The 25,192-nt window shown below is 42.4% G+C and overlaps 1 protein-coding gene across 3 annotated transcripts in view; it reads left to right on the plus strand.

The window, feature by feature from the left end:
* The window catches only part of slit2 (slit homolog 2 (Drosophila)), a 513,947-nt gene that overhangs the window by 457,266 nt on the left and 31,489 nt on the right, over nucleotides 1-25,192 (plus strand). For all 3 annotated transcript variants that reach the window (XM_078545575.1, XM_078545584.1, XM_078545594.1), the window contains 3 exons: nucleotides 1,377-1,474; nucleotides 5,356-5,495; nucleotides 17,264-17,357. In XM_078545575.1, coding sequence (XP_078401701.1) covers nucleotides 1,377-1,474; nucleotides 5,356-5,495; nucleotides 17,264-17,357 — 332 coding nt within the window. The remainder of the gene's footprint in view (nucleotides 1-1,376; nucleotides 1,475-5,355; nucleotides 5,496-17,263; nucleotides 17,358-25,192) is intronic.

The following is a 25,192-nucleotide window of genomic DNA, read 5'->3' on the forward strand; positions in this document are numbered from 1 at the left end:
TCCCTCTGTACTGCAACATTCTGTAATCTTTCTCAATTTTAATAATATTCTGTTTTACTATTTTTCCTGCCAAAGTGGACAACCTCACATTTTCCCACAATATACACCATCTGCCAATTTTTTGCCCACTCACTTAACTTATCTATATCCCTTTGCAGACTCTTTGTATCCTCCTCACGCCTCCCTTTCCTAGCTATTTTGTATCATCAGCAAATTTGGCTACAATGCAATCGCCTTTTTTCCCACCCCTACCATGCTTAGTCCAAATCTGGGACAATTCCGCGCTATGTGCAGAACAAATGAGACATATAGTAACAATGACATATGTAGAATTGCTCAGAAAGAAAACACCCATTCACAAATCTTCCTTTGAAAAATAATACTGCTCCTACATACCTATAAAAGTGTCAATCAAACAGACCATTAAAGTATCGATAACAGAGCTTCAAACACTTCAGACTTATTAATCTTGAGCAAATAATCATTGAGACATTGACAAAAGAAATCACAAAAAGAACTACTTAAATATATAAATCAAGAAAAGCCAATAGTTCTCTCCAGCTGTCAAAACAGAACCCCACTTAAATAACCCTTTTATGAGTCTAGAGTCTCAGTGTTCAGTCTCAAGCAGTGTACAAGCCCACTGGTATGTGGACATGCCCTGGTACTTATGAACCAAACTCCCCATTATAAGCAAATAGCTGCACTGCCTTGTGCATACATCAAGAGCATTCAAGGCTAAGGGAGTAAACCTGACAAAAATCTGGAATGGAGCCCAAATGCAGACTGATGTCTAAATATGTCATCTTTCTGGCCACTCCTGCAACCAAGCCGGTGCCAAACATAGTGCTTTGAATTCCTTTGAACTCAGTGAGGAGGTTGAGAGGGGGACCCTAACATTTGAGCAGCACAGGGTTTCCACAAATTTTGTTCAGGAGCCCTGGAGAGGATACTCCAGTTTCACTACATAGCATAGCACAACACAGGAGACAGCAGTTACGAGTTAACATTAAGTTAACCACCATGACACAACCCATCATCTTACGAGATGGAAGGCTGCCAGTAAATTAGTTTTAATTTTATTTGCAATAAAAATATTTTGAAGTCATCAACACAGCAGGCAGAGCAGCTACTTTGGAAATCTGGCGGCAAAATTGAATTAGACTGCTGCTCCCAGTCTGTCATACCCACTCCTCTAATGACTGTTTATGTTGGATTGTTGTTCCTGGTCTATCATATCCACTGTTGCAATGACAATTTAAGTTAGAACCTTGTCTCCATTCCTGTAGTAACTATTGGGCTGTTGTTCCCAGTTTTATATACCCAGCCCTACAAAGACAGTGTAATTAACTGCTCTGTGTTCTGATACTCCACAGGGACAAGACTGTGATGTGCCCATTCATGCCTGTGTAAATAGCCCATGCAAAAATAGTGGAACTTGCCACCTTAAGGAGGGGGAAAAGGATGGTTTCTGGTTTGTATATTTTGATTGATGTTTATCTTATCATAAATGCTGATGAGAATGTTGTAAAAGTCCAGCATTTACTGATCAACATTGTACAACAGACCCTTTAATTTACTTTAACTGAGGAATCTGGTGACTCTCAGAGGAAAAGGTAAACTTTAAACATTAATAAAATATTTGTGTAGAGCTAAAAAAGCATGCTTTTTTTAATGTCTCAGGAGTGCTACAAGCTTTGATCTAATAATACCAAATGTATGTATATACATATATATCTTGAACTTGCTGAAGAAGCAGAAAAAAAGGAGAAATTCTATGCAGGTAGAATTTAAATACAGCCCAAAGAGATGAGCAAAGGAATATTTTATCTCCACGAAAAGCAACTTAAAAGCCATAAAAGTGAGCTTTAATTTATGAATCTGCAAAAGAGATGTGAAACAAAACAGAGGACTGATGAGATATTTGTGCGATGAAACAGAAAATTAAAGAGTTTTTTTCAGACCACTGCTCTAACCTGATAATCACCTTCTCAACATTATTGTTTTTGAATATTCCTAAAGTTTTGGTCTAATATAAAAATAAAATACTGTACTTTTTGGCAAATAAGATACATTGGATATAGAGAAGCAAATTAAAAATATTTTTTATTCTAGCATTTTTGGAAGTGTTTAACTGTTTAACCATTACCAGATTGTGTGTGTGCCATTAATCAATTGAAGATTCAGATTTCTGTCCTCCAGTACTGATTCATTTTCATTGATTTTTGAAGACAGGACACAGAGAAGAACATTTTAGTTATTAACTAATGAATAATTATAAAATAGCACTGTATGCATTTGGGTTGATTATCCACTGGAGTTATAGCGAGAAGCTGTGTCACTCCAGTAGATGTGGGCTGCAAAATGCTTCAGAACTTGCTTCACCAACTTTACATTGTTCCTGCCACCTTCACTGCTCCATGAGAGGTGATGAGTCACTTACCAGGCCTCTGCCCTTAGGTAGGTGGACATGTTAAAATAATATGAAAATGTCCGAAATTCATGGCCATTGATGCAAATGTAAAATTAAACTGCCTAGAAATTGTGTAGGCACTAAATATGATAAAAATATTGAATAATTATATTCAAGTTGATAACAAAGGTACTGTCAGCAGCACTACTCCATTGGTCATGGAAGCCAGGAAACCCATGAAAGATGAAATAACTCTGAGGCTGGGAAGTACATCTCTGTGACCAAGAGGAGGACCACCACACTAAAGAAGGGCTCCAATTTTCCCTACAGTGAAATATCTGTGCACAGTGCAAGTGATGGTCACTGCTTAGCCTGAGTGCAACCACTCCTTAATCAAATTGATTTTTCAATGGTTTTAAACCATTTGTTTACCTGATGGCTCTGCACAGGGTGCATGCTCACAGTTGACGAGTGCAATGACATGCAGTATTCCTTATCAAATGTGTTCTGCCACAGTTGGTTGCAAATTGATAGAATGTTATTGCAGTGAAACAGAAAATGAGAAAGTCATTCTCAAACTGCTGCATCAGAGCAGATAAATATCCTCTGAGCTTCACAGATAAATAAAAGCTTAAAATGAGTGCAGCTGCATGCTCATAAATTATGAAGCAGTGCTCTCTATTAGCGTAGTTTAATAATTTCACATGAGAATGGCAATTAATTCATCAAGGTTGTTAAGTATATGTGCAGCTTCATATTGCATACATCATTACGACAATAAAGATGTTTTTTATTCCTGTGGAAAGAAAAATCAACTACAGTTTTTGCAGCAGGATGTTTTTATGTAGCTATTGATTTGTGTGCAGTTATTTCATTACCGATACTAAATGTGCCAAACTATTTAATGAGTTGTTCTGCTAGAAAGAGTGAAAATTTACATTAAGATGTATTTTCAATTAAGGGCTTGTCCTACTGAGGAATAGGTTTGTCTTATCTTTTGTAATGCTAAATGGTGCTTACAGGCGAGATTTACAACAGTCCTTTTTATTTGATTCCACTAAAACAGTAGGGTAGGTTTTTCAATTGGTTATGCTTGAATAACAGGTGTTCAGTTGACATAACTGATCAAAATAACTGATCAAACATAGGTTGTATGGTCAACTTATTTGCATGGGTTTATACCATCTCATGCACATTGGCATGTGTATACCTGGCAAAGACTTTTGTGGAATTGATTACACTGGGTAAGCAGATAGCCAGTTGTAAATCTGTAGCATCTGCTGAAAGGGCATCCATGCTTAAGTATAGGACAGGAGCAGGAACTCTATGGCACAAGGTCTGCACCTTCATCACCATTCTGCCTGAGATTAATTAAATCAGCATAAGCTTAAAATTGGAGCTTGTGCCTCCTCTTTATGGTTCAGTTGCAGTTACTTTAGCAAGTGAATCACTGGTGAATGCCAAGCCTTGTTTGGTTATTTTTTGAACGTCTTTCCCAGTAAAGGTGAGAAGCCCTCCTTTCATTTGCTTTGGACTGGAACTTCCTCTGCTGTGCTATCTGAAATTGAGCAGAATAGGGATGGAAATTGGAGTGGGAAGCGTGCCTGAATTTTCCACCCTCCCCCCTCACCTTCCCCCCATGCCCAACTACAGATTACACAATCCCCGATCACCCTGCTACATGTAAATAATGGTGAGTAAATGCGGCCCTGTTTCCTGTCTAATATCCCTCATTTTACTTCTGCCATCGCTGAGCCTCGAGACCATTAGAGGTTGTGGTAGACCCTGCCAAGGTAGTGGAAGACTTGCGGAATCCTCTATTGGTGGGAGAGGATCCAGTGCTGGGCACCACTCTAACACATCTTGTGGGAAATCAGCCCATGAGAAACCTTCACTGAATTTAAAACAAAATAACTTTGGTGATGTTAGAGTGGTGATTAGAGCTCCCTCTGCGGTGGTGAAACTATCTCCAAGGAGAATTCAAACTTACAGCTTTTTTTGGCAAGGCTTCTGTTGTAAAATCAGTTGCCCTGAAAGTGTGACCTATGATAAACTGACATCTGTGTTTCCCTATGGGGAAGTGATTGACCTTTACTTGGCTCTTCCTCAAAGTTGCATGGGTCATGGAAATAAATCGATGTCCCACCATTTTGTGATGTAATGCTTTGATGTGGGGCGGCATGCTACACCACCAAACATCCTGCAACAGCTTTAATTAAATAGTAAATGCTGGTTATATTATTGGAGGCACTAGTTTGGACGAGTTGCTGATCCTGGCAGTGCAGGGGAAATTCACTAATTTACATTAGGTAAGAAAATAGATTCCCTAAGGCACTGCAGATAACCCACAATATCCGTACCTCACTCCCTCATTCAGTAACTCCTCTGAGTCAGTTCTCACCTATGATATTAGCAGCACTCACTTCTTAAAATATAGTAGCCAAATTTCATTAGAAAGACAAGAAAAGTCTTATACCAATTTCAATTTTTTGTCAAGGCAATCGCATCAAATAGAACCTCAGAAGCTGATGGAATGGGTCCCTGATAGGAAAGCCACATGAAATGTCAAGCTTAAGTGATGGGTCTGGGTACAGGTAGACCTAAATCAAGACGTCACTGAGGGTAGAGGGGAGACCAAAATGATGAAATTCTATGATATCTGTAACCAGCCAAGTGACAGGCTGACTGACTGATGGTTAGACACCCCCTTTAAAAGGTCAGGTCAAGGATTGACACAGTCTTGAAGTGAAGTCACTTACCTGTGTCTGCATTAACTGGATGACCATTAATCTGGAAGATTTATTATTGTAGTAAAGTGAGTGCACAGAAAATATTAATATGCACAAGCCTTCCTGGTTAATTCAAACAGCTTTGAGCTGTTTGCACTTACTTTCCATTTAGTACTTTTGCATGTTTGAATGTCAGTTGTCCTGTTCCCGCAGGTGCTCATGTGCTGATGGTTTTGAAGGTGAGGTCTGCGCAATAAATATTGATGACTGTGAGGACAACGATTGTGAAAATAATTCCACCTGCATTGATGGGATCAATAACTACACTTGCCTCTGTCCACCTGAATATACAGGTAAGGGAATTAGGAGGTGGTGGCAATCTCATTATTACCAAAACTAACAATATATGCATATTAAAGAGACAAGAGTGAGATTATCTGCTTCTTTTGGTGTGAAAAGTGTAATGAGAAAGTTTTCAGCATTTCTTCTTCTGTTCAGTAACAAATTATATTAAAATGAGCCAGCATCTTCCTTGTTTAAACGTGGACTGCTTGTTGTGCAATAAGAAGTTGTTAAATGGCTATTTTTTAATATTTTTTCCTCACATTTTTGCACTCTGATTTTCTCCCCTTACCTATTCTTTCCTGAAGGCACTGACTCATGCCGGGATATGGTTCCACAAACTGTGGCAACCCTCCATTAATTCAACCACTGGATATTCTTCATGTGAGGCCAGTTGTAGCAGCTTTGTCTATCACCACCCCAGCTGAGATCAACTAATTTAACCTAGACCAGAGATTTAACCTAGAACATTCCTAGACTGTATAACACACTTAAAACACAGAATGGAACATGTGTGTATGCCAGAATATTATGTATTAGTTTGTAAAATAACATGAATGCAGTAAAACTTACATCTAAAATTATTATTTGCAATGCTAACATGTGAATGTAAAACGTTCCTTTTAGGATAATAGACAAAGTGTTCAGACACTGATATTGCAAACGGTAATTTCTAGATTTTAAATTCCTAAGTGTTGAGGTATTTGACAGATGATTAAACCTGAAGGTAGTAATTTTACATTGTGTGGTATTTTCTTTTGAATGTACTTTAAAATCTTTTGTAAGCTGTGTCCTAGTTCCTTGTTCCATTTGTATTCTGCCTGCTTTGTTATTTGAATAGGAACTTATTAAAACTGGCATCAGTCTAACAAGTAGTAGTTTGGGAAAGAAATGTTGCAATTTAGTCCATTGGTTTACCACTACAACGTAAGTTTTTTTTAACATGACTTTATAGAGCCAGAGCCATCTGGAGAGTTGAGAGGCAGATGTCTGGATGGCTTCTACCACTGAAGATGCACAGTATGAAATAATCCGATAAAGTAAAGGATGATGCCAACAAACTAGGTAGTTGTGCCACATGCACTAACCACAAACAAAAACAGAGGAACAAAGGCTTTACTGTCAGGACTCTGTGTTGCTTTGTTCCACTGTGTATTTTCTTTGGAATGCTGTGAACCAGTTTCCTATAAGCACAAGAAACCTACCACAGATTTATGGCGGATTGAGAGGGATAGAGCTGACAGCATGTATGATCTGAAATGCTGCCTGCTTTATTTCACAGTAGAGCATTCCCAAAGGTGTGCTTAGTGATGGAAATTTTAAGATTTGCCCCAATTTCAGGTGTTTAAAGTCAGGATTTCTGTTTTGTATTCTACACTGGAATAATAAAAATGTTTTATTGCTTACAATGCACCAAATGAAACAGTAAATTGGAACTGAGCAGTGTTGAGATACATTGTAAAAACATCTTTTTCTACATTAGCAGTTATGTTACTTCCAGATTTGTCTTAAATATTCATTCGTGCAGGTCTATTGTAGCTATTGAAGCTATTGTAAATTTTGCTGAAAAGCAAGACATGTTGCCAAAGCTTCTTGCCTTGCATTAATTGGTAGAAATGCAAGAATGCCAAACCTTAAAAGATCTCAACAATTTATACTACAGGAGAAAAGGATGCTGGTTGGTCGGCAAATCGACTCTGATTGGCTGAGACGTTGCCATGAAGAAAGCAATGGGGAACTATAGGCTCCCCAAGCTCCTGGGTAATTCAAAAAAAGAATGTATTCTTTTTATTAGCAGAGAAAAAAGTCCCTGTGTATGAATGTATGTCACTTCTAGCAAGCATAAATGAGCCACATTACGAGCTCAGCTGATTATCTTAGATTTTTTGTTTGTATAACTATTAGCGCACTCAGGATTGTCCTGCAATTGCTATCCAAGCACAGAATGACATCTAACAGTAGACTTGTTATTTTGGTTTTTGCAAGTGCAGGCTGGTTGAGTACAGTCTGTACTCTGCCTATTACGAACAACTGAAGGAACGTGCTGTTCGATCAACATAATCCTTCAGTTGTTCATAATAGGCAGAGTACAGACTGTATTCGACCAGCCTGCACTTGCAAAACCCAAAACAAGACTGCTGTTAGGTATGATTCCGCGATTGGGCAGCATTTGTTGAACAATCCTGAGTGCGCTAATAGCCGCACCAGCCACCAACTTAAGATAATGAATCAAACTCATAATGTAAGCTCATTAACATTTGATAGAAGCTACATACATTCATACTCAATCAAAAGTTCAAGACTTGCACCCTCATTGAATTATCCAGGAGCTTGGGGAGTCTCTAGTTCTCCATTGCTTCCTCCAGGGCAACGCCTCAACTAATCAGAGTCCATTTGCCAACCCATCAACATGCTTTTCTCTTGTAATATAAATTGTTGTAAACATTTGCAATTTAGCATTCTTGTGTTTGTCCTGATGCATGCAAGATAAAAAAACTTTGGCAACAAGTCTCTCCTTTCGGCAATTATTTAATTTCTATACTACCAAGCAATTATTTTAAATCTCTGGTGCAAATACATTCAATTATGATAAAATTCAAAGTTTTCATACTAATGCTATATTAAAAAGCATAATCCAGCAGTGAGATTGTAACTGCAAATACCCATGACACCCTCCACACTGGTCCCAGGCCCTGGAGCCAAAAATCCAAGGCACTCTTGGGCCATTTCTGCCATAAATCCAGAATAACTAGAAATACGCCAGGACATAAATATGTAGGACTCCAGCCTTCTCCACAGTTTCTGCTGAGCCTTGTTTGGAACAAAGCCTGTTGCAACCCCAAAGAAGAGCACTTAAGTTAGAGGGAGCATGGCCAAGAAGGAAAATCACAGGCTGGCAGCTTCCTTGTCCTCAACCTGACTCAACAGCAATAGGCCAAGCAAGGGGTGGCATACCATCCTGCAGGTGAATGTACAGGGGCCTTCCTGGGATCAAGGATTGAGAAATTTTTAACAATATTTAGAATACTTTTTGACTCCCTATGTAAAGGACCAATAGGGTACTGAGAACATTTTCCAGAGAGAGCTGGGATTCACACCCCACCCCCCCACCACCCCAGAGTCGGCATGTCACACAGGATTTTCTGCCTTAGCCCCATAGGAGGCACCCAGGGTGTGCCGCTAATGCCTAGATTATATAAAGAAGGTAACTTTCCCCTGACCCTGCACACTTTGGAGCAGTTAGTACCAAAGGCAGGCAAATCCCATAAATTAGCTTCCAAATAATGTGGCTGGGGCACCATAGAAGGCAAGATCGATTTCAATAAAAGAAATAAAAATGGCTACTGAGTATCCCATTTTCCACTTGCAGAGCCCCCCACCCCATCCACCCCATGCCAGAAACTCATATTATCAGACATGTGCTAGCCCTTCGTTGATAGGTCTGATATTCTGTCCCTGGCCTTTTCAGGATATCATGAGCAATGTAACACCAGAAAATAAGGTAGCTGAGCTGACCCCGTGTCATCCAGTGAGGGAAGTTCATTTATAGCACCTGAGGAACACAGGCACCAGTAGCACCTAAAGGTGCATGATGAAATTTTGGTACAACTTTAATCAATCGAGAAGAGACATCATATGCATCTGATGCAATGAAGCGTGTGAGAACATTTATGTTATTGTGTATCTGTCAACAAGGAAAAAACTTTTGCTAAACACCTCTTTGTGAAGATCAGGTCCCTTTAAGGGGGCTACATATCAAACATGATGTGCACAGCTTGGTTGCTTGTTGTTGAGTTTAGTTAAATCAGCCGTGTTCTTATTGAATGGTGGAATAGTCTCAAAGGGCTGAATGGTCTATTTCAACTCCTGCTTCTTACGTTCTTATGTTCCTCCCATTGGTGAGAGTAATTTCATAATGTAAAATGGACTATACTGATTTAGCTGGCTGTTAAACATCTTGTCAAATTTTCATTTCTAATTTCAATTACTATCAGCCAAAGTCAGAATTTATTATTTATTGCTATTAAATGCTATAATTCAATCTGATGCTACAAGCTCTGTTACCTAGCCACCGGCTCCATTACCCCTCCCTAGCCAACGTCTAAGGTTGAATTGGGTTGTTTGCAATCTCAGCATCTTATTTGACTTTGTGCTAAGCCTCCAACCCCATACCCTCTCCCTTACCAACTTAGCCTACTTACACCTCCAGAATGTTGTCTGCATGCCTCAACTTAGCTTCTGCTGAAACCCTCAGCCGTGTCTTTGTTACCTTCAGACTCGACTATTTCAGTGCTCTACTGGCCAACCTCCCACCTTCCACCCCTGACCTCGCTCCCATAAACGAGCTCACCCAAAATCCTGTTCTTTGTATCCTAGCTCCAAGCCCTGTTCACCCATCATCCTGCACTTGCTGGCTTACATTGGCTCCCTGCCTGACAGCACTTCAATTTAAAAATTCTTATCCTTATGTACAAATCCCTCTATGGTCTCACCCTTCACTGCTTCAGTATCCTTCCTCATGATCTCTGCATTCCTTCAACTCTGACCCCTCACACATCCTCGATTTTAATCACTCCACCATTGGTGGCAGCGCCTTTTGCTGCCAACATTCTAAGACTTGCAACTCCCTGCCTAAACCTTTCAATCACTGCCACTTTCTTCTCATTTAGATTGCTCTTTAAAACCTACCTGTTTGACCAGCTTTTGGTCAACTGTTTATATTTCTTTCTGTGCCTCATGACAAATATTGTCTGTTACAACTCTTGTGAAATGCCTTAAGGCTCTTTTCATTACATTAAAACAAGTTTTGTTGTTCAACCCAATGGAGTTGCAGCTACAATAATTGTTGGTCATTTGGTAGAATGTTGCTGTGCAATCAGCAGTGCACATTATTGTGGAAAGGGGGAGAGTAGCAAGCTTGTACTGATTATTGCTTGACAACCATTAACACTAAGTCCAAGAACATTGCTGATAGTGTCACTGCTACTTAGTCAATGGTGAGTAGCTTGAACCTGTTCTGTATGTTTTTGTCAACTCATACTTGCAACACTAGGGATTTTTCCAACAGACAAAGAAATAGTAACTAATTGTGGAATTTCCTGACATCTGGTGAACACATGAAACTAGAGAAAGCCAAATCACCAATGTCTGCCACTAATTAAACCTGTTACTTTTGTTTACTGGCCTGTACCATAATTTGCCAGCACCATTTAAATACACTTGCTACAAACTCTGAATGACTAGGTTTATTCAGAAGTGAGATTTTAGAGTTTGCCAATGTATTCTACAACCTTGTTAAGTGAAGAATGATTAGACTGCTCCTACAGTTGTGCCCCATAAGCCAGTCATTAGAATAAGGAAAGTCAGCTCTCCCAATAATTTAGTGGGAAGATGCACATCCCAGTGTGTTACTAAGTACATACAGGTCAGGAAAATCTCAGTTCAGATTCTTGGTCTGTGCTGAGTTATCCAATTTCAGCCAAAAGGCAGTTGTGTTTTTGCAGTTCATCTCAGTTCCATCAAGCAAGGGAGAGGAAAATCATCTAAAGCTCCTGCTCTAGATCTAGAGAAACCTTGTGAAAAGCGCATGCATGTGGATATCAGGGGATAACAGGGTCAGGCTCAAATGTGACGGCCTTCACAGTCAGATATCCTACTGACACTCATTGCTCAGGTACACATATGGCAAATGGTCACTTGGCCAGGGTACTGTAGGGCAACCAATCCCACAAGCCATATCCAAGCAACAATCTGTGCTATCAGGAAAAAAGGGGAGAAAATTGGGGTGAGAAATGGATTCAAAATGAAGAAACAACAAAAGAGTTAATGAACTGCACCATGACAATTACTTCATGGGTTTAGGGCCACTGTGAAATACAGGAGAGTCTGTGACCCTGAGAGAGGGTGCAGCTCTGATAAAAAAAAAATGTTAAAGAAAAGGCAGAGAAATCAAACAGGAAAATAGAAATAAAAAGGGATGAATGAAAGCCTCAGATAGTGACTAAGCTGCTATTTTTTTCTGCTGCATTATATTGTTCCAGTGTATTTAAAAAGAATAAACTCAGAAAATCTCTTGTTTCTTCTATCTCTTGTCACTGCAAGCTGCTAATCTGAATGAGGTGGAAAAAGGTCAGTCGCAGTCTGTTTCTCCCCTTTTCTCTTTCCCACGAGCTGTTAGACTCGGATCATTTTTTTCTTCTTCCTGTCACCTGCTTGTTCCTTGGAAATGAGGTGCATGATTTCCACCCCCACCTCCTGACACTATTGTCATTTTCCCTTCTTATTTTGAAATTATGGTGAGGTAGGTGAGGATATCAATTCAACCCTTCTTCATCAAATCTTCAGCTTTGAAAAATAACTGGATCTCATCCTCATGATGTGCCCAAAAATCATCTGCTGTTTAAAAATTGCATCACTACTACCTTACACAGAAGCATAATTGTGCTTTATCATACTCGTACCAGCCCCAATTCAACTAGCTCTTTATTACATGCTATGTATTGCATCAGCTGAATAGATGGATACGATTCAATTGTGATATATCTGCAGCATTGGCATGTGGCATTTGTTATTGAGGGTGGCCTATTTCATTCCTTATCTATAATTATAGGGAGTGGTGCTGCTTAATGGGGCCTGTTTGCGCTCGATCCTGTGTCGCTTACTGATCGTTTAATGTAGATTATTACACCCCACTTCTGGCAAAACAAAACGTAACCAAGTAAGATAAATAATGCAATTATTGGACATTCACCAGGAATTAGACAGAAGTAGAACGTATAACATATTAGCCATCCAGACTAAAATAAAGAACAAACAAGAGAAATGACATAATGACAGCATCCACATAAGAAATGAGGTAAGATGGCAATAAACAGCATAAAATGTGTCTCGAGGGTAAGCAGCTAAAATATACATGATATCCCTAATGTTCATTATTACAGAGCTGAATCTAAATCAGTCAGCAAATATCTTTACAGTTTATGTGACACTACAGTATTGTAGAGATGATAATCTGTGCATTAATCTAGTTGAGAATAAAGTTGGACTTAACCCTTGCATTTATCCTAAAAATAGACAGAGCAAGTAGTTAAAAGAACAATCTATTCTTTCATACAGGTAGAATGGGATCATGGGCTTCCTTCTATACCCACATGTGCTGAAAACATGCTGACCCTATTTGCCCAATTCTTCTGTTTGCAGGTTAAACCAATGCCTCTGGTAAGAGCTGTGCTCCTTATGTTCAGCACATTGCCTGTCTTCAATATGATGCACTAAATAGGGATGCACATAGGTCAGATTCTGTTTCAAAGGCAGTTTTCAGTAACTGCACACAGATTAATTTTCAATATGGTGTACCCTAAATGCCAAGCTCAGGAAGCATTTAAATAAATTGTGTTTTTTTCAGTATGTGGTTCCACTTATATTTAACATTTAATGCCAGATGCTACCTTTTAGAACAATAATTTTACATTGCATGATGCTGTTTGAACACTGAAGTAATCTGCACCTGATGGATTGTCGTCACCTGCATGATTCCAGTTGTTATTTTCCTTAGTTGCATGCAGCGATGTTTCCCCACATGCAGATAATTTGAGCTGCAGATAAACATTCAACGTCATTTGTCCTGACTGCAGTATCTTCTCCAACTTCTTTTATCTGATCAATTCATATTTTTTTGAGTTAAGTTTTTGTGCTAATCAAGAGTATAAGGATTATCAGTGCTTGGAAATGGATCCCAGAGTCAGTATCAGAGCTTTCCCCAACCCTTCTGCAAAAGATGCCTCAACCCCAATCTCAGAAAAACATCCTCTGCTGCACCAGAGTGAATTTTTCTACTTTGCACCCCGGATCATCTGTTGAGTGAGACTGCTGAATTGTGGGCAGTTTCTGAAGTAGGTGAGAATGCTCTGACTCATTCCAGTTAGGATCCTTCTAGTCAACAGACAGAAAGAGAGGTGGAGGAATCAAAACTTGACTGTTTGAATGATGTGGGTGGTCTTGTTCCATCAACTTAACAGGGAATAAAAACTGAATGTAGAATAATGAGCCACAAAAGCCATTACAGGACATCATCCTTGATTGTGTAATGGCGAATCTGTTTCTAATGTCAGTGCCAACATTAAACCCTCTACTTGTATTGGCAACACAGGTGAAATAATCACGCTGGATTTGCATTAAAATTGGTGTGCTTAGGCAGTGACTTCAAGGGAAACTTTTCTGGATAATTTTACTTCAGATTGTGTACAAAACATTTCCCATTTTATGCACATGCTGACTTTCTTCCTAAAACAGTGATCACCAAGAGAAATTCCACTCTTTTGCTGCCCACCTTTAAAGCGTATCCGCACCACAGAACTTAATAATGTTGCATTGGTGGTGTAGAAAACAAGTGAAACATGTAGCTATATTTTTAACTATTGGTCATTTTTTCTTTCCATTCAAACATAGAACAAAACGATTTTAAATTGTGTGTCAGCAATAAATTAGATGTATCTTGCTGCTTTCATGATAAATGTATTAGTTTTTTTTGCTCATAAACCATTAGTATGGGTAGGTATAGATTAGAAATTCTTCAAATGGCAGTGTTTCTTTTGTCAGTTATTTCCCACATCTCATTGGTAAGATTAAGAGTGTGCTGTGTTACAGATGTTGGAACAATGTATTTATGTGATGGCAGAAATGTGTACTGCAGCAGCCTGTTAGTGTCTCTCACAGGAATAAGACGCCTTTGAAATCTGGAAGAAAGATCAGAACCCAAAAAATCTGCCGACCAGGGATCTCGAAAATGACACCGGGATCATGCCCTATTGGAGTATGCAAGGTTTGGGGAGGTCACCTAATTTGAATATCCCAGCAGTTGCCTGCATTACTAGAAGCCTGTCTGAAGCCCCCACCTTGTACAAAAGACTGCAAATTGTGATGTTGGAGTCTAGGTACTGGCCAGGATGGATGGATGGAGGTGTCAGGCTTCTTCCGCCCAAATATTTCTTGATTTTGCTGCAGTGCTTCCTTAGGAAGAGAGCTGCTCTGAAAAAAAAACATTAAGTGCATCAGTTTGATTCTGGCCTGTACTCCCAGGTGAGCTCACTTCCACCATAGAGGTAGCTGATGTCCCATGTGTATCCTTGCCTTCTACTAGACCCCATTTGAGGGCTGGGGTCATGGGAATACTTGATGCAGGTAATCTCTTGCTTTGCCCCTTTATACCACTGACCTTGCAAGGGACAGGTGTTGGTTCCACCTTTACAAGACTCATTAAAATTGCAGTTTATGCCAGGTGTTTTCATGTCTTTTGACACATTCCTGCAGGAATTACAGTGACAGCGCACTAAAACGCCTATGGATATTTGGTCTCCAGCTCTTTCCTGTGCTCATCAAGATGAAAATGATCAGTTGTAATCAATACTATATTTCTCTCCACCATCTAAATCCAGTATCTGTTTCAAATTCTCCCAGGTTAGGTTTAACATGGCGGGATGCAGAGTGACGCAGAGTACTCTAGCTCGACATACCTTAACACAAGCATCAGAAAACCACCTCATACCACACTAATACACAATTTCCAGTCCCACAGAAGCAATTTCATGCAATTAGTGCTAAATTATGACAAGTTTTGTAGTATAAACTGTTGCCCACTAAAGGTTATGTTCACAAATTCATCTCACTTTGGAATAGAATGAGTCTCTTTGCTACTCTTCTACCAGCCTGGGTTGGGCAGGATAGCTCGTCCCAAAGGTGAATTGACAATGCTTTCACCCACTACACTGGCTGGGCAGCAAAATTGAGTACTTTTTTGTAATACTATGCTCTAGCCATAATATGTGCTTTAAATTTACCTCCAAATATCAGACTATGCATGTGTGAGGGGGCAGTTGGGGACTTCTCAGTCTGTTGCTTTGTATCAGCAAGATTTTAGTTCGTAAGAGTCACTTGGAAAGAGAAATGTTTAACAATGGCATAAATGGAATAATCACTCAACATCCCTTTACCTGCGACCTTCATAGATCATCTGAACATGACCTGAGTGAACGGAATATGGATTTAACATGCAACATTGAATAAGATGTTGTTAGATACGTTTGGAAGAGTTTTGCAGGCTTTCTATATAAAGCCAATTCGGCAGTGTAAGCACATAGTTTGTGTCAAGAGGATGACAAAGAATATGAGGAGAGCTAAATGCCTCTGTGTGTGTTGATCAAACTGAATCTGTAGTGTTATGGACAGGAGGCAGATAATTCAAATTGCACTGATTTCCTCTTACCACGTGTCCGTTAGCAGAAGTTGTTTTGAATTTGTCCACAGCAAACTCAAGTTAGGATTAACTCAGGTTAGTTTATTTTACACATTCAAAATACAAAGATAAAAAGGAGTGTTCGCCACTTCCCACTCTGCTCATTCACACAGTAAAAGGGGACAGAAAAAAGGAGTTTTACAGTATAAAGACCACAGAAAAATGAATATTGCATCACATGGGTTCCAGAGTCCATAGGGTGTTTCCTTTGTGGTGGCATTCCATTCTGATGTGTTTCTGGTTGGTTGATCAATATGAAAATCCTTGAAACAAACTACGCTGCTGCATAAGGGGGTTTTCGACCACTTGGCAGGCATTGATCAGAGACATTTAAAAATCAAGCAGGCTTTGTAGAATTGAGATTGTTGACTCAGCCTCGCTGCTGGAGTTCTGTCCAGTTAATGTTAAAACAGCAATCTGGTAGCAAAGGCCAAAGATGTAATATTAAACTATCCAAAAGGCCAGAGGCTTGGGTCATAAGGCTTTCCTTCTCCACAATGACTTCAAAAGTGATGTTTATCCAGCATCTGGAATTGGCTTTGACTTGAGGATAGATAATGTCTCAGTCATTAGTTGTTGAAAGATGTGCCAGTTATGTTGAGGGTCTGGCGTTTGTGAAGCCATTGTTTCAGCAGACCCACTGACTCTGCTAGCAAGGTTGGCTTATCAAATGTAAATGATATCCTCATAGCTCCCTTTGAAATTGGCCTGAACAGTCCCAGGTGTGAGGTGAGTCTGTTAGTAGCTCTCTAGACATAACGAGGTGTGACATTCCAGAAACTGAGAAAATAATTATTTTGTCCTTGAAACCCCTGGGGGTAGATCCCAGACAGAGGATCAACCCTTGTTCAGGTGACTTGTGACAGCCATCTTAATTTTCTTTGTTCAACAGAGAAAGATCCGTTTTAAAAATAAATAGCAATAAGAATAAAGCTGTTAAATATATAATGGTGGATTTCTTTCTGTGCCATAAGAACCCAACAGTAGCTTCATGATAAACTTAACCATTTACAATAAAAATCAACAAGCTGGTGTAAACATTAAAAAAACCTTATGCTGTTAATTTTTTGCATTTATCAGATTTAAAGATGCAAAGAAATTGGTTTGCAGAAAATAATCATATTTAGCAGCTCAAGTGCGTTTTGTGCCTCCGTCCCATCAATAGGGATTACAGGCATTTTCTGGTTTTGGTGCAATCTATCCTTTTCACAGGATTGAATAACACAATGCTTTTAGGAAACACCTAGGGAAGATCAACAAAGAAAAACATTCACTATTTAGCTCTGTGTAATGAAACCATTCATCATGTTAACTCCATCAGCAGCTTTTAAGAATGATGGAGAATGTCTCAGTGTTTTTCTGTTAAGATTTAGAGTTCATAGTTTCCAAGCAATAATTCAGATCCCTCTTTCATTATTTTATCGTTTAGTTCAAGTCTCATTGCTGCAACAGGGGATAAACCTTTAGCCTTTTCTTGTTCTGTCATAGGTGAGCTATGTGAAGAGAAACTGGACTTCTGTGCCCCGGAGCTGAATGCCTGTCAACACGACTCCAAATGTATCATGACTGTCAAGGGATTCAAGTACGTGGAATGATCATTTGCTGGATGATTAATCTGTCATGTCTTGGTCACCATGTAATTCTTCTGTTAACTTGAACAAAAGGAAGAATCTAGAAATTGTACAATTACACACTTCATTATGAGAGAGAGAGACACCTTGGGGTGGAAATTGGCCTGACTCGTTTTCATTGACAACTGCAGGGGCCGCTGCATAATCCTGACTAGAGCAGATCGAACTCCTGCTCTGCTCATTCCCAACCAATTTTGGGAGGGCTAAGACAGGCACCAGGTCCTTTTTTCACACGGAAGCTGTCTAATACCTGTCTTAAGAGGCCTTTGGGGGTTCCAAAAATAATCGCATTGACGAATTTAGCAACTGCTCGATATGCCCATGTTTCGGACTTAAAACATGGTGCAACAATGTATAACAATTTCTACTCCTTAGAGTTCCTGCTTATTTCAAATATTTATGACTAATTCATGGAACCTTATCCTATTTTGTTGCCTTTTATAATTTACATATAATTTTACAGATCAGGAAAAGGACATTCTGCCAAATTGGTCTGTGCCGGTACTACTTCTCTACATGAGTCTCTCCCCACCTTACATCTCCCCCTATCAACATATTATTCTATTTCTTTCTCCCTCATTTACTTATGTAGCTTCCCATTAAATGTATCTATACCATTTCATTTGGTAGTGAGTTCCCCTTTCTCACCAGTCTCTGGATGAAGAAGTTTCTTTTGAATTCCTTGGATTTTTTTTAATGACTATCTTATGTTTAAGCCCCTGATTTTGAACTCCCCGACAAATGGAAACATTGGGCTTGATTAAATGCAACCTGTTGCAGTGAAAAATATGGTGGTGAGCCCACTTAATTGTGGGAGAGGCTCTGTGTTAGTCTCCCAGCAGTGACAAAACATCTCCTGCTAAGTTGAATGGCAGAAGGAGCTGACATGGCATTCCCGGCCACCTAGGGGTGGGGATGTCAATTAGGCGTATTAATGAGCCAATTGACACCCATTATCCCTGAGCCCATCACAGTTTAGCGGTGGTTCATGGACTAAATGGGGGCCACATGGCTTTCTCACACCTTCAGGTTTGCTAGCAACCTCCATGGGGGACCCTCGCTATCAGACACATTGTGCCTGATCGAAGGACCCAGCATTGGGAAAATGGTGGCCGCTGAAAGCCAACTCCTGCCCTTGCCTCCAACCTCCTCACACCCTCCCCCGCAGCCATCCCCCACTCACGACCCCCCACCCCATGATCCTCACCCTGCCTTCACTCACCTTTGACCGGGGATCCCACAGCAATCCTGGGCCTCTGGTGATTGCATTGCAGCCAGTTTCCACTGCTCCAGCTGGCGGCATGAGGAGCCTCTGATTGGCCAGCAGCTCTCATTAGGCGAGGACTTCTGCCACTGGGCACCTCAGTTGCGGGGAAGGCCTGAGGGAGGTCCGTTAATTGCCTGAAAGGCACTTCATTCCATCAAGCCTTCCCATTGGAACTGACCGGTTGGCAAGACTTCCATCAGTTCGCCAAACCCTAGCCATCCTCTCTCTGTCCACCCTATTGAAACCCTTCATAACTTTATCAACGACTAGCAGGTCACCTCTCAGCCTTCTCTTTTCTAGAGAGCCCTCTATGTTCTGGTTTTATCTTTACAATTGTTTTTGTACTTTCCCCAGTGCTTCTAGGTCCTTTTGTAATATGGAGATCAGGAAAACTGTGTGCAATGCTCTAAGTATGGTCTAACCAAAGCACTATATGTTGATTTAACATAAATTATCTGCTTTTGAATTTTTTCCCCCGGAAAAGATCATTTGTTTCCACAACTTTGATCATATTTATTGAAATAATGGTGGGGCATTTACTGGGCCCCATGGAGTGCGCTGGGAGGCAGGGTTGGGGGTAAAATCGGGTGGGATGGCAATGAGTGGTGTTCCCGTCATCTTCCTGCCACCACTAGCATTTTATAAGTGGCGGGGTTGGTGGCGCATGGCCCTCCCACCCTTAGGCCAATTAATTTACCAGTGATGGGCAGTTACTTCATAACATGGAGAGACAGCATCCGTGTGGGCTCAGTGAGGGGGATGCCTTTTCTAATCAGGCACACTGTGGCCCAGGGAGGTCTCCCTGGCAGCAAAAACTGCCCCTTCTGAAAGAGTCTCCCTTTGCTCCCAAGGCCAACAACCCCACCTACTCACCGGCGCCTGCCTGACTGACCCCGGCGAGCACAGCCTAACTTATCTAAATTCCAGGACTTCCCCCATGGATGCTACTGTAGGCCTATTGCCATTCTAGCAGTGGCCACCGACTTCAGTAGCACTGCTGGAACTGGAGAGCTGCCAGCCATCCGATTGGCTGACAAGTCTTAGGGGCAGGACCTACCCCTTAAAGGACAGAAGCCCCGACTGCAGGCAGTTAATTGCCTGAGGGATGGTAAATTCAGTCAGGGCTCCTATGAACAATGGAGGAAGGGTTGTTTCCAATTTTCAAGCCTGTGGGTGGGGCCACCGCTACCATGTAAATTCCTGATCAATGTGTAACGTTCAATGTATACATGAGATGCATGGACAAAATAACTTTCTTTTTAAAATCATTGGACAGAATTTTCCCCTCATGACATAAGTTTGGTGGCAGGAGCAGGAACCCAGAGCGTTCCCCGCCGATGAGCGGGGCAGGCCATTACGCGCAATCATCCGCTCCCCACTGGATTAATTATGCGTGCACATGGTTTGTAACACGCCTCGTGTTGGGGCGGGGTGGAAGCCAGCGTGTCTGGATGTCACATATAAAGACACCCGGACAGCCAGTGATTCAGCGCGCTAGAACTTCAGGGCACTGAGATGGCCTTTAGAAAGCGTCAAGCACCAGCCCCACAGCTCAGCGATGCCTTTCCGGAGACTACCCTCCAGGCCGTGGAGGACAGGAGGAATGTCCTCTTTCACAGAGATGGGAGCAGGAGGCCCACCCGACTCACCACAGTGGCCTGGGAGGAGGCCGCCAGGGTGATCAGTGCCAGAGGGGTGCAGAGGAGGACTGTCCTGTAGTGCAGGTGACACATGAATGATTTAGTCCGTGTTGCCAGGGTAAGTGAACCCTCTGTTCTCTGTACTCACCTCTCCATTTTCTGAATCTATCATGGGATGTGGGCATCAATTGTAAGGCCAGCATCTGTGCTGCCCTTCTCTAAAAGCCCTTCAGAAGGTGCTGAGGTGCTGCTTCATTGCCCCACTGCATTCTATGTGGTCTGCTGGTAGGGAGGCAACTGCGGCTTGCTGACCCAGCCATACTGAAGGCACAGCCATTGTGGGGGGGTGGCGGGGGTGGTGGTAGGGGGGCTCAGAGGTTGGAATAGAGGGCAACTTGCAGATGCTGCTGGTCCCATGCCTCTGCTGCCTTTGTCCTTCTAGCTGCTAGACCTCGTAGATCTGGACGGGATGCTGCAGTACCCCTGGGACCTATCAGCAGTGCATCTTTCACAGAGCACACACAGCTGCCAATGGGTTGGTGGTGGAGGGACTCAACATTAAGGGTGCTGGATGGGTTGTCAGTCAAGCAGCCTGCTTTGTCCAGGATGCTGTCCAGCTTCCCGTGTGCTATTGGAGCTACACTTATCCAGGCAAGTGGACAGCATCCCCTCAAACCTCTCACTTGTGCCTTGTACATGGTGGACAGGCTTTGGGGAGTCACAATGTCATGTATCAGCCAAGAATTAGCAGTATGCGACCTGCTCCTGCGTCAGAGGTGCTCACAATCCATCAAAATATCTTCATGCAGGAGAAGACAGCGCACAACAGGTGGGAGATGGGCCAGGAATTTACGGCCCCACCACAACATGTCTCCTCCCGGTGGATGCAGTGAGCCATATATATCTCCATTCAGTTCGGCGGGTCCATAATATCCTGCCGGGAGGGAGGGGCCGTAAAATCCTGGCCACGGAGAACACAGGAGGAGGCGTGCCTGAGATCCAGCCTTGCACACAATTTGAGCAGCAGGCTGCCAAACTGACAGCGGAAGACCATGACTGTGCCTGTGCCAAGGGCAAGGTTGGTATCCCCCACGCATCTAGTGAAGAAGCATGGATAATCCAGACAACCTCGGAAAATCAAGGTGGTTGATAAGTGCCAAGTTTGAGCCAGCCTGGGCAGTCGCTCATTCTCTCCTTTCTCCATTCTGGGTGCCAGCAGGAAGAGGGTGATGCACCTGAAGTCAGCCCCAGCCCTCAGGAGACCCTGGAAGAGGACAAGAACGACTTCACATCTGTACAGCCGTCAGAGCATTCACCTGCACCCTCTACCAGCCCAGAGACATACACCTTGGTGGCTCATAGATCTGGGTTAGATCTGGGCTCACACTCTTGTGGTCATGGCATAAACACATGTCCACAACAGGAGGAGGCAGTGACAGCCAGGGTCTCTGGCACTTGGAGATCTGCTGGAGAAGAGGCTCCTGCTAAGTCTGAGCCAGATGATGAGCCTCTTGAAGGGACCATTGAGAAGATGCTGGAGTATCAGCGAGATGCCGGGGAACATCAGGCATAGGTGTCAGAGGCCCTCAACAGAGTGACATATGAGGCAGAGGAATCCATGCGCGTGCTCACTGTTGTGGCTTTGACATGCCAGTGCATCGAAGTCTCCATGGAAAGGATGGCAGATTCTATGGAGAACCTAGTACAGCAGAACATCCAGTTTCTGCCAGAGATGCATTCAGACCTGCACTCCATTGCTCTAGCCACATGTGAGCTTTTGTAGTGGCAACACGAGAGGGGTATAGGGCATCTTGACCTCCCTCGAAGTGTCCCCTCCCCTCGAGTCAGGGAGGGGCCCCTGGGCACCCAAAGGGAGGAGGAACATCAGGCGGATACCCCAGGGCTTCCACTCAAGACTCTCCAAGAGTCTCCATGGGTTCTGAGTCCCCTCTGGCTTCAGCCTCTGAGACTGCTGAGGGCACATCTGCCTCAGAGCAGGAGACCCAAAGAAGGCTGGCTCCTTCCAGGCCTCAGCCCTCAAGAGGACACCCGCCAAAGTCATCACAGACAAGAGGAGAAAGTAGTCAGCAGATTGCCTGCATCTCTGCTGCAATGTCAGGGAAGCACCTAGACACAATGGTAGGGTAAGAAAAAATAAAAAGTATTAAGTTAACACTGGTGGCACGGATGTGCAATTACTTTATATAGTTTTAGCACCTTTGTAAATATATGAATTATTTCCCTTTATGGAGGTCTCCTGGGTTTTTCGTGCTATGGCTTGTGTTATTGGCTGTGAGCACTCACTCCCACTCTTTTTCAATTTCTCTACCCTCTTCCAGAGGGACCAAGGCTGGGTCTATGTCCCCCTGAATCATGCATGTGCACGGAGGCATTGTTTTTGCCAAGGCTCATGTGAGCCATGTGCGAGAAGCCTCCCACTCATACTATTCCCCTTCCCTTCACTGCCCTTTGGAGTCTATAGAGAGACCTTTGCCTTGTCAGGATTATCAGGGTTCTCCTTCAGCTGTCTAGCTGAGCTGATCTTCATCTCCACCAACCCGATGACCCTCTTCCCACCTAGAAGTATTTCTGTTGGACATAAGACCATAAGACATAGGAGCAGAAGAAGGCCATTCGGCTCATTGAGTTTGCTCTACCATTCAATGAGATCGTGACTGATCTGATAATCCTCAACTCCACTTTCCTGCCTTTTCCCCATAACCCTTGATTCCTTCACTGATTAAAAATCTATCTGTCTCAGCCTTGAATATACTTAACAACCCAGCCTCTACAGCCCTCTGCAGTAAAGAATTCCACAGATTCACCACTCTCTGAGAGAAAAAATTCCTCCTCATCTCTATCTTAAATGGGTGACCCCTTATCCTGAGATTATGACTTCTGGTCCTAGACTCTCCCACAAGGGGAAATAACCTCTCAGCATCTACCCTGACAAGCCCCCTAAGAATCTTATATGATTCAATAAGGTCGCCTCTCATTCTTCTAAACTCCAATGAGTTCAGGCCCAACCTTTCCTCATAAGAAAATCCCTCCATACCCGGGATCAACCTAGTGAACCTTCTATGGACTGCCTCCAATGCCAGTATATCTTTCCTTCGATAAGGAGACCAAAACTGTTCACTGTATTCTAGGTGTGGTCTAACTAGTGCCTTGTATAGTTTCAGCAAGATTTCCCTATTTTTATACTCCATTCCCTTTGAAATAAAGGCCAACATTCCATTTGCCTTCCCTATTACCTGCTGAACTTGTATACTCACTTTTTGTGATTCATGCATGAGGACCCCCCAAAACCCTCTGTGCTGCAGCTTTCTGCAGTCTTTCTCCATTTAAATAATATTCAGCTCCTCTATTCTTCCTGCCAAAGTGCATAACCTCACATTTTCCAACGTTGTATTCCATCTGCCAGGTTTTTGTCCACTCACTTAACCTGTCGATATCCCTCTGTAGACTCATTGTGTCATCCACAAACTTGGCGATAGTACATTCACTTTCCTCGTCCAAGTCATTTATATATATTGTAAATAATTGAGGACCCAGCCCTGATCCCTGTGGCACTCCAGTTACAGGTTGCCATCCTGAAAATGGCCCCCTTATCCCAACTCTCTGTCTTCCATTAATTAGCCAATCCTCCATCAATGCTAATATATTACCCCAGCATCATGGGCTCTTATCTTATTAAGTAACCTTATGTGCGGTACCTTATCGAACACCTTTTGGAAATCCAAATATATTACATCTACTGGTTCCCTTTATCTATCCTGCTTGTTACCTCCTCAGAATTCTAATAAATTTGTCAGGCATGAAGTCATGAAGCCATGCTGACTCTGTTTGATTATATTAAGTATTTCTAAATGCTCTGCTATTACATCCTTTATAATAGACTCTAACATTTTCCCAATGATGGATGTTAAGCTAACTGGCCTATAGTTGCCTGTTTTTTAATCTCCCTCCCTTTTTGAATAAGGGTGTTACATTGGCAGTTTTCCAATCCTCTGGGGCATCAAGGACGTCAACATCCTGATCTGCCTTTGCTGCAGGATGTTGCGCTTCACCTTCCAGACAGTGTTCAACACCTTTTACTCTCCTCTTGTAACCCATGCCCTACCCCACATCACCATCCACGACCCCCACCCCCCCAGCATTACCTTCACCCTCCTATCTGGCATCCTTGAACCTCGCACCATCACCCATCAGCCCATCACCTTGAGCCTTCAAATGCCTTCCCTCCATGATGAGCCCACACCTGTTACAGTCCCCATGCCCACCCTGATCCTGCCCACTCCCAAGATCCATGTGAAAATTCTTAATGCATCTATGACTCCCCAGACAAGAACTACTCCTGCCACACCCAGACACTCACCCTCCCACTCCTACTGCATCCCACTGCCCCCTCTTGCTGTCACAGTCCCTTCATACCACCAGTAGCCTTGGTACACCCCACAAGATTCCAGCAGTGACAGTACTGACCCCTCTCTCTGAACAAATTGCATCCCCCCCAACACCGACCCCCTTCAAGCCTTCCTGGTTCACCCCTTGACCCTTTCAAACCTCCTTATTTCACACCCTCCCCCTCCCACACCCTCTTCCGTGTGATCTGATTACCTCCCCCCCCACCACAACAGTAGTCTCCTTGGTTCACACCATACCTGGGGTCATGTGGTTTCTCTGGTAAGTGCTCTTAACCCTCTCACCATGTGCACGTCAGGTTTTTCCGGTCGGTGAATTGGACCGTCGTGAATTTCCACTGGCAGGCCGGAAGATATGCCAGGCTGGAGGGCGAAGATTCCGATCTGCTGCCGTTCTAAATAACATTCATTAAATGCAAATTCGGTTCCCATTGACCTCCAGCTGAAAAGGCAAC

Source organism: Cetorhinus maximus, chromosome 1 (assembly GCF_964194155.1).
Source record: "Cetorhinus maximus chromosome 1, sCetMax3.hap1.1, whole genome shotgun sequence".
Taxonomy (NCBI): Eukaryota; Metazoa; Chordata; class Chondrichthyes; order Lamniformes; family Cetorhinidae; genus Cetorhinus; species Cetorhinus maximus.